Genomic DNA, 8729 nt, shown 5'->3' with positions numbered 1-8729 from the left:
CCAGCTGCCCTTGGTGGGGATCCCAGCCCCTGAGGGGAGGTCTGCCTGGCCCCTCCTCCTGTCCCCACTCCCCCAGGGCACACCCTTGTGGGCCCCGGGGTGAGTGTCTCCCAGAGCTGGATCAGGAAGCACATTCCAGGAGCCAGGCCTGACCCACACTAACCAGACGGATCTGGATCTCAGGCTGCAGCTGGTCTGAGGCGACCTTCCCTCCCAACCCGTCAGGCCCATTCTGTAACCTCCGCCTAAATGTCTGTGAGACCCAGCCTCCCTGCTCAGAGCCCCCAGAGGGAGCCTGGCCAACCCCAGGGGGACCGTCTCCTCCCTGTCCACCCTGCACCCCAGCCTCAGGGACGCACAGCAGACTCCCAGGGCCAGACCCCACGTCCACCCACGGCAGCAGAACACGCCCAGGGACAGGAGAGAGAGAGGAAGCGAGCAAGAGAACAGGGAGCAGGGAGAGGAGAGGGGTCTAGCCGGGGTAGGCCTGGCCAGCGCGGGCCCCGCATGCACGAGGCCCTGAGGTCCAGTGAGGCCCTGAGCTCCCGTGAGGGAGGGACACAGAGAGAGGACAAGCAGAGGGACGGGGGAGGAAGGGAAGAACGGCAGGCAGGGGTGGACGGAGTGCGGGGCGGCCTGGGGGCCTTCGGGCCTCGTGCCTTCCACGGGGGACAGACAGGCGGTCATGGCCAGGGCTCCGGCCCCGGTCAGCAGCTCCCAGGGAGCAAGCGCGGGGTGGGAACACCGGGCACGTGGAGGCCGAGGGCACCACGGCGGAGACACCCCAGGTCCCCCGAGACAGAGGTCAAGGAGGGGCTCGCAGGACGACTCAGGATGGGGCTGAGGTGAGGCACGCACAGGGGCGGGGGGCGGGTGTCGGGTCTGGGGGCGACAGGGGCCAGGTCGGGGCACCACGTGTCGCGAGCACAGACATCGAGAGCAGCGGGACACACGTCCTGTCGGGGTGGACTGGGCCTCGCGGCAGGACTGCATCCGGACCACGCCTCGACCTTGTCAAGGTCACGGCCACCGCCTCAGAGCCCCCGACCCGCCAGGCGCAGAGGCGGGGCCCGGCTCCCGACAGGCCTCGGGGCGGGGCGGCCCCTGGGCCCCCGGCCAGGAGCGCAGGGCGGGGCGGGGCTCCCGGCAGCCCGCGGGGGCGCGGCCGCGTGCGGGGGCGGGACGTGGGCGGGCGGCGCGGCCAATGGGTGCAGCGCGCGGGCCACGGGGCGGGCCGCGGGCGGGCGGCACAGCCAATGGGCGCGGCGCGCCGGTCGCGGGGCGGGGCGTGGGCGGGGCGTGGCGGCCTTAGCGGCTGCGCGCTGGCGGCCCCGTCCTTTCGGTCCCGGTGGCGGCATCGCGGCGCTAGCGGCGGCCTTCCTCCGGCTCTCGGCGCCCGCGCTCCGGCTCTCCGCCCGCTCCGCTGACCCCGCGCCACCATGACGGAACAGGCCATCTCCTTCGCCAAGGACTTCCTGGCCGGGGGCATCGCCGCCGCCATCTCCAAGACGGCCGTGGCCCCCATCGAGCGGGTCAAGCTGCTGCTGCAGGTGGGCGCGCGGCCGGCCCGGGGCGGGGAGCCGGGGCGCGCGGGCGGCTGGGCCGCGGGCACCCGGCCGGCGGGCGGGCAGGCAGGCGCCGGAAGTCGGAGGCCGTGGACGCTTTGTCCGCGCTGCTCCGACTTCCGGGGGCTTGGCCACCGGGGCGCTGCGGCCTTTCAGGGGCGGGGACTCTGCGCCTGCGCATGGGGCCCAGCGCCCTGGGGGCTGCGGCGCGGCCGTCAAGCGCATGCGCGCCGGCGTAGCTGCGCAGACCGGCGTCGTGCCTGTGACCTTGAGCGGGTCACAGGGACCCGGTGGGCTTGGACAGTCGCCTTGGGCTGCCTTCAGGCTGGCATCTTACAGTGCGACCCTTCCCTTTACCAGTGCACAATGGCCAGCGACCCCAGGCTCCAGACACTGGACGTGGGTCCGGGTCTGAGTTTTCACAGTGCTCCGTGTAGCTAGCCATAAGCCCCGGTGAGCTGTGCGCCCTTGAGGGTGTCCCACTGAGCAGCCAGGGGTTGGCAACACTGTTGCAAGGACCGGGTTACAGTGAAACGTTGCGATCGCAGATGGCCTGATGAGCACTTAGGACCCACAGAGGGGCTGGTGAAGGTGGAGGCCGCGGGAGCCGCTCACTGGTCAGCCTGCGCAGGCGCAGTTGTCCCGGGACACCTGCGGTGCGCGCAGGTGGGCCAGGTGCGCCATGCCCTCCTCTGACCTCCGCCCTGGGCCTCCCCGCAGGTGCAACATGCCAGCAAGCAGATCGCGGCCGACAAGCAGTACAAGGGCATCATGGACTGCATCGTCCGCATCCCCAAGGAGCAGGGCGTGCTGTCCTTCTGGAGGGGCAACCTGGCCAACGTCATCCGCTACTTCCCCACGCAAGCCCTCAACTTCGCCTTCAAGGACAAGTACAAGCAGGTCTTCCTGGGCGGCGTGGACAAGCACACGCAGTTCTGGAGGTACTTCGCCGGCAACCTGGCCTCCGGGGGCGCGGCCGGGGCCACCTCCCTGTGCTTCGTCTACCCGCTGGACTTCGCCAGGACCCGCCTGGCGGCCGACGTGGGCAAGTCGGGCGCGGAGCGCGAGTTCAAGGGCCTGGGCGACTGCCTGGTGAAGATCACCAAGTCGGACGGCCTCCGCGGCCTGTACCAGGGCTTCAACGTGTCGGTCCAGGGTATCATCATTTACCGCGCGGCCTACTTCGGGGTCTACGACACGGCCAAGGGTGAGCGCCACGGAGGCCGGGCAGCCTCCCCCGGGCCTCTGAGCTGACCTCCACCCGGGAAGGGCGGGGGCTTCGCGGTCTTGTGTCGTGACTGGCCTCACCTGCCCTCTCTAAACTCGGTGTCCATGTGCAGTCACCTTCTCAGGCCCTGGGGTCAGGACCGGGGCCTGCTGTCCTTCACCTGGACGGCGCCTCCCCCCGCAGAGCGGCCACTCTGGGCCCTGGCCTCCAGCCTCTGGGGCTGCGGGGGCCCTGGGTGACCCTGTCTTGGCCTTGAGCTGAGGGAGGGTGGCCTGTCCCTGGGGTTTCCCTGGGGGCAGCGGGGCTGACCGTGGCCTGCCCGTCCACAGGCATGCTGCCGGACCCCAAGAACACGCACATCGTGATCAGCTGGATGATCGCGCAGACCGTCACGGCGGTGGCCGGCGTGGTCTCCTACCCCTTCGACACCGTGCGGCGGCGCATGATGATGCAGTCGGGGCGGAAAACAGGTACTGACCCGGGCCTGGGGGGCGGGGGCTGCCCGGGTCCCGGCCGCCTGCTGAGCACCCAGCTGCAGGGGGTCCCGAGGGACAGGCTTCTGTCCCGGCGGCAGTCTGCACGTCCAGGGAGCGGTGGTCCTGGGGGGGGACTCGGCTGACCCTGCAGGGGGAAGCCCGCGGGCACCTGGCAGGCAGCAGGGTCTCTGGTCAGAGCTCGGGCCGCAGTGACCACGTCAGGCTGCCCCTGGTCTGAGGTCCCCGGGGTGGGTCTCTGGTCAGAGCTCGGGCCGCAGTGACCACGTCAGGCTGCCCCTGGTCTGAGGTCCCCGGGGTGGGTGGCCTTGTGCTTGGCCCTGTCCTTCCTGACCGGCCCTGTGCCCGCAGCGGACATCATGTACACGGGCACCGTGGACTGCTGGAGGAAGATCTTCAAGGACGAGGGTGGCAAGGCCTTCTTCAAGGGCGCCTGGTCCAACGTCCTGCGGGGCATGGGCGGCGCCTTCGTCCTCGTGCTCTACGACGAGCTCAAGAAGGTCATCTAGGCGCCCGCAGCGTCGCTGGGGCCGCCCGCCGGGGACCAGAGGGTGGGATGCCCACCGCCGGGGACCATGGACCTTCCAGAAATTCCCGTCTGTCGGGGCTGGGGCGCTGAGGGACTCCTGGTGACCTGTGACCACGGACGCCCCGCTCCACGCGCTGGTGCCGGGCGTCCTGACCATGTCCTGCGGGCCCCGGGCAGGCCCCCAGGCAGACCCAGAGTCCAGAGCTTGTAGGGCCCGCGTGAGTATTTATTTAACAGAACCGTGTCCACTCCCCAAGCACTAGCCGCTGCGCACAGCGAGTCCGCAATCATGTTCCCTGTGGCACCTGCCGAGAAATAAACAGGACACCACCGCCGCGTGCACAGCCTGCCTGGGCCTGGGGGGCTCCGCGGGTCAGCAGGACGCTGGGGGCCAGAGGGTCAGCCGGGCTTCCCTGGGAACCACACGCAGCTGAGGCTCTGGAAGCCTGAGGTCCAGGGTTTGGGGCTGCTCCTGCCCCCAGAGGCACCTTTTCCTGGGTCCTCCATGGTGGATGGGCAGGGGGCTCTCGGGGTCTGTCTCAGGACCCTGGTCCCCTTCCTGGGCTGCTCCTGGGAGCTCCACCCTCCCAGAGCCCCCCCCCACCAGGCTGAGGGTTAGGGTTAGGGAGTGCTCTGGCCCAGAGGTGACCCATGAGCTTGGCCTTGTCCTGCAGAAGCTGGGGTCCAGCCACAGGGGGAGTGACCTGGAGCCTTAGGGTCTCGGGTGTCCCCACTGCGGGTCCTAGGAGCCGCCCTCTGAGCGCAGGCCCAAGTGCAGGTGTGGGTCACTTGGCCGGTGTCCATCCCTCTTGCAGCTCCCAGGGTAACCTGACCCTGAGCCCCAGCTGGCCACCCGGGTCCCTGATAGCGCCAGCTGGGACCTGACTTTGCACCTTGGTGACTGGAGCCTGGTGACATTATAGTTTCCTGGGCCCCAGGGTCCACTGTCCTAGGTGGTCAGTCTGCAGGTGCCTGCTTCCTGCCTCTGCAGGGGCTTGTCACAGCCCTGGTGTCACTCAGGATTTTTCTCTCCTTGTCAAGGACAGCCCCAAGCGGAGCTGGAGGGCCAGTGGGTGACCCCAGGGCCATTTCCTGGGAAGTCATTGCTTGTGCAGGTCACTGTCCAGTGGGGGTAGTGCTTAGGGGGCACTTGGTTAGGTCGGGCAGCTGAAGTCACTCCCGGGCTCTGGGGCCACAGACTGGGAGTCATGTCCGTCCTCCAGTCGTGACCACCTGCGGTCGGGGTGGGGACAGGCAGGCCTTGGGGGAGGGGGTACCTAAAACCCAGCTGCAGAGACCACTGACAGGAGAGGGATCCCTCCGCGGCAGGACCCGGGACTCGGCAGCCAGGCGCGGCCAGTCCCACCCACTCACTGCTCTTTGGGCAGAGCAGCCTGGGTGGCGGAGGTCCCTTGAGGGCCAGTGAGCAGGCGGGACACCAGGTGGAGGTGGACCCGATGCTCGGCTTTTATTCTCGGGCAGCATGGGCTCCGCATGTCCGTCTCCTGTCCCTCCCTTGGCACTGTCACTGCTCCTGCAGCCTGGCCTGTGGCCGCCCTGCAATATGACAGCCATCAGGGCTCCTCCAAGTCCTGCACCTGGGCCACTGGACAGTCGTCTCCCGCGGCCTCCAGGGCCAGCTGTGGGGACGGGCGGGCTGTTAGCAAAGCTACTGGGGTCCGCGCGCACCCGGGGCCGGGGGTCCCACCCCGCTACCATGCTGTCTGCTGGGCAGGGCAGTGGCCACCCCACGTCCGACGACATACCATCTCGCCATTGGGCACGTGGTCACAGACGGTCGCTTTCACGCGGGGGACGGGAGGGAACATCCTCTGCATCAGGGAGAACCTGGGAGGAGAGGGACGTGGGCTCGAACCCAAGGCCACCACCACAGGCAGGGCCCAGGGGGGCGGGCATCCGCGGAGACGACGCTGAGGTCACTCCACCGCGACTCCCAGAAGCGCACCGCCCAGCAGGGCCTCCCTCGACCCCGGCGACCCCCTCCCACCTGCAGCAGCTCCTCCCCTGACCCCACGCACAGCCCTCAGCGTGGATCTGGGGGCGGGGTGGCCTCGGCTGGTCACTTGGGATTCCTAGTTCAAACTCCTGACCTGAGCCTGCGGCCCCACCCCAGCTGACCCTCCAGGCTAGCGCTCCCTCCCAGGACCGTCCCCTGCCTGCAGCCGGTGGCCACGACTGAAGGGGACGAGGAGGGTCTGGACCAGGAGGGGGACCTCGGGTCCGAGTCCGCGGTTGGGATGTGGCTCCTCCCCTCGGGAACTTGGCGCCTCTGCCCCCTGAGGGCCTGGGAACCGGGCTCCGGACCCAGTCACACGGTGAAGTCTGGGGTCCCCCCCAGTGACGGGTGGGCAGGGCGCCTAGGCGCCTACCGTTTGCAGAGGAGCAGCCCCAGCAGCACGATGGCCAGCGTCCCCCCCGCCGCCAACAGAGACGTCTGCAAGATGCGTGAGGGCAGGTCCTCATCAGGGTCACACCCTGAGCGAGAGGGGACAGGAGGGCTCACGTCCCGGGCTGCCCCATGGCCCAGGATGGCCTCCAAGGGGAGGAGGCGGCAGCCCTCCCGGGCTCCCTGGAAACCTGCACCCTCTGGTCAGCGTGGGGTCACTAGAGGGAAATTCCTGCCCCTTGACCCTGGTGTGTCCACCTGGCCTGGCCGGGGCCCTCCTGGTGAGCGGAGACGGAGGGGCCAAGGGAGCACGTGCCATCCCCGCTGTCCTCCCTCCCCCCACCCGCCATCCTCCCACTAGAGGGACCCGGAGGCCTCTCTGCCCCCTGCGGGGTGTGCTGCCTGGGCAGCACCAAGCCCTGGTCAGGCAGTGCGGGTCCGTGACAGCAGCCTGCGGTCACCACTTAGCCCCCCCCCCCCCCCCCCCCCCCCCCCGGCCCGAGGTCGCCTGGCGCCTCCTCTGGAGAGCGCCTCTTCGGAGGCTGTAGGAGGGCGCGCTGCTCAGAAGAGGCAGCCACATCCCCAGGAGGCCTCCGAGAGCCACAGACGACCCACTGCCCCGGCCCCACGTCCCCACCTTCCCTCCCAGCCGCCGGCCAGGGTGAGGCGCAGGGGGCCTCAGGGGCAGGGCGGGGACCCCTCCTTGGGCAGTGACCAAAGCCACCCTCGGACTCCACACGGGAGGCTGCCAGGTGCTGGGCTTGCACATGCCCTGGGGGACCCGGGAGGCCGCCCACTCACCACCCTGGGGGACCCAGGAGGGCACCTATTCACGACCCTGGGGGACCCTGGAGGCCGCTCACTCATGGACCCTGGGGGACCCGGGAGGCTGCCCACTCACGGAAGCTCTGGGGGGCGCCCCACGGGCTCCAGCTGCTGTAGAAGTTCCTGTTGTCCTTGACTCTGATCTTCACCTGGTAGTTGCCAGGATTGGGCAGCAGGAAGCGGTTCGTGGGAATCTGAGGGGAGGGGAAGGGGAAAGAGTCCGACGTCCACTCCCAGGGCCTGGGGAGAGCAGAGGGGCCCCGGGACAGCGGAGGTGTCCCCTGGCTCTCTTGATTTGGGGACGAAAGCAAACTTTGCAAGATTCTCCTTGATGGGGGTCTGTGGTGCCCACACGTGGAGCCCGTCCAGTGGGGGCCACGGGTCAGTAAAGATAAAAACCATCTCGCCCTTGGAAGTGCCCAGTTCCGTGGGGAAGAGGGGCCGGGTCCACTCACGGTCTCATGGAAGCTGCCTCCTGAGCTCTGCAAGATAAAAGGCCAGGAGTCCTGAGAAAGGCCCCAGCCACAGGTCCCCCAGGGGCCACCAAACCAGAGGGGAGGATGATGGGACAAGGGGTGGCACACCGAGCCCTGAGCTTAGCGTCACGGGCCATGGGTGCGGGGCTCTTGGGCACCCATGACCAGGACCCATTAAGTGACGATGTGACAGGTCCGTGTATTTCCTAAGTGATGCTTTTTATCACTCAGACATGTCACCTTCCATACGTGTGTACTGGTTCTGGGAATTGAGCCCAGGAGAGCTACACTAATGAGCCACGGAGCCGCACCCCATTTTAACTGTTATGTTGAGACCTGGTCTCGCTAAGTGGCTCAGGACCCTGCTAAGTTGCTGAGGCTGGCCTCCATCTGGCCATTCTCCTGGGTCAGCCTCCCCAGTAGCTGGGAAGAGAGGCGTGCACCATTGCTCACATCCATCACACCGTTGAGTCCTGTGAGCAGAGACTGCCTACCCCCAGGACGGGAAGAGACCCCAGGTGACAGATCCCCACTGGGGCCACTTTACCTTGTTTACTTGGAGCTGATACTTGAAGTTCTTATTGAAGTGGCTGAACATCCTCCACTCCATGAGCGAGGACGTCTTGTTGCACTTGGCAGTGATGTTGGGTGGACTGAGCCTCTCTACGGAGGGGAAAATCCATGAGGAAAGCAAATGGGAAAAACTTTTATTTCTATCAAATTATTTTAAATACGATGCATAAATTTGGGGATAGGAAAAAGAGGAGGAGATGGAGGAGGAGGAGGAGATGGAGGAGGAGATGGAGGAGGAGGAGGAGGAGATGGAGGAGGAGGAGGAGGAGGAGATGGAGGAGGAAGAGATGAAGGAGGAGATGAAGGAGGAGGAGGAGATGGAGGAGGAAGAGATGAAGGAGGAGATGAAGGAGGAGGAGGAGATGGAGGAGGAGGAGATGGAGGAGGAGGAGATGGAGGAGGAGGAGATGAAGGAGGAGGAGGAGATGGAGGAGGAGGAGATGGAGGAGGAGGAGATGGAGGAGGAGAAGGAGATGGAGGAGGAGGAGATGAAGGAGGAGAAGGAGATGGAGGAGGAGATGAAGGAGGAGATGGAGGAGGAGGAGGAGATGGAGGAGGAGATGGAGGAGGAGGAAGAGGAGAGGAGGAGGAGGAGGAGGAGATGGAGGAGGAGGAAGAGGAGATGGAGGAGG

At 67.3% G+C, this 8729-nt stretch overlaps 2 protein-coding genes across 2 annotated transcripts; one reads left to right on the top strand and one right to left on the bottom strand.

Annotated features, from left to right (window-relative positions):
- The first annotated feature begins 1326 nt into the window (after window positions 1-1326).
- SLC25A6 (solute carrier family 25 member 6) lies at window positions 1327-4148 on the top strand. The gene is made up of 4 exons (XM_081276637.1): window positions 1327-1550; window positions 2286-2772; window positions 3123-3263; window positions 3639-4148. The coding sequence occupies exons 1-4, from the start codon at window positions 1440-1442 to the stop codon at window positions 3794-3796; spliced, it is 897 nt and encodes a 298-aa protein (XP_081132763.1). The 5' UTR covers window positions 1327-1439; the 3' UTR covers window positions 3797-4148.
- Window positions 4149-5390: 1242 nt separating this feature from the next.
- On the bottom strand, window positions 5391-8254 carry IL3RA (interleukin 3 receptor subunit alpha; the record flags this gene model as incomplete). Its single annotated transcript, XM_081276638.1, has 6 exons — window positions 8072-8254; window positions 7504-7530; window positions 7125-7242; window positions 6207-6312; window positions 5583-5664; window positions 5391-5456 (listed from the first exon to the last, which is right to left on the bottom strand). The coding sequence occupies exons 1-6, from the start codon at window positions 8132-8134 to the stop codon at window positions 5391-5393; spliced, it is 462 nt and encodes a 153-aa protein (XP_081132764.1). The 5' UTR covers window positions 8135-8254.
- Between the last annotated feature and the right edge of the window lie 475 nt (window positions 8255-8729).

This window comes from Spermophilus citellus (assembly GCF_964194105.1).
Source record: "Spermophilus citellus genome assembly, chromosome: X".
NCBI classification, from domain to species: domain Eukaryota; kingdom Metazoa; phylum Chordata; class Mammalia; order Rodentia; family Sciuridae; genus Spermophilus; species Spermophilus citellus.
Note: the sequence above shows the minus strand (reverse complement) of the source record. Positions and strands in the feature narration are given on the sequence as shown.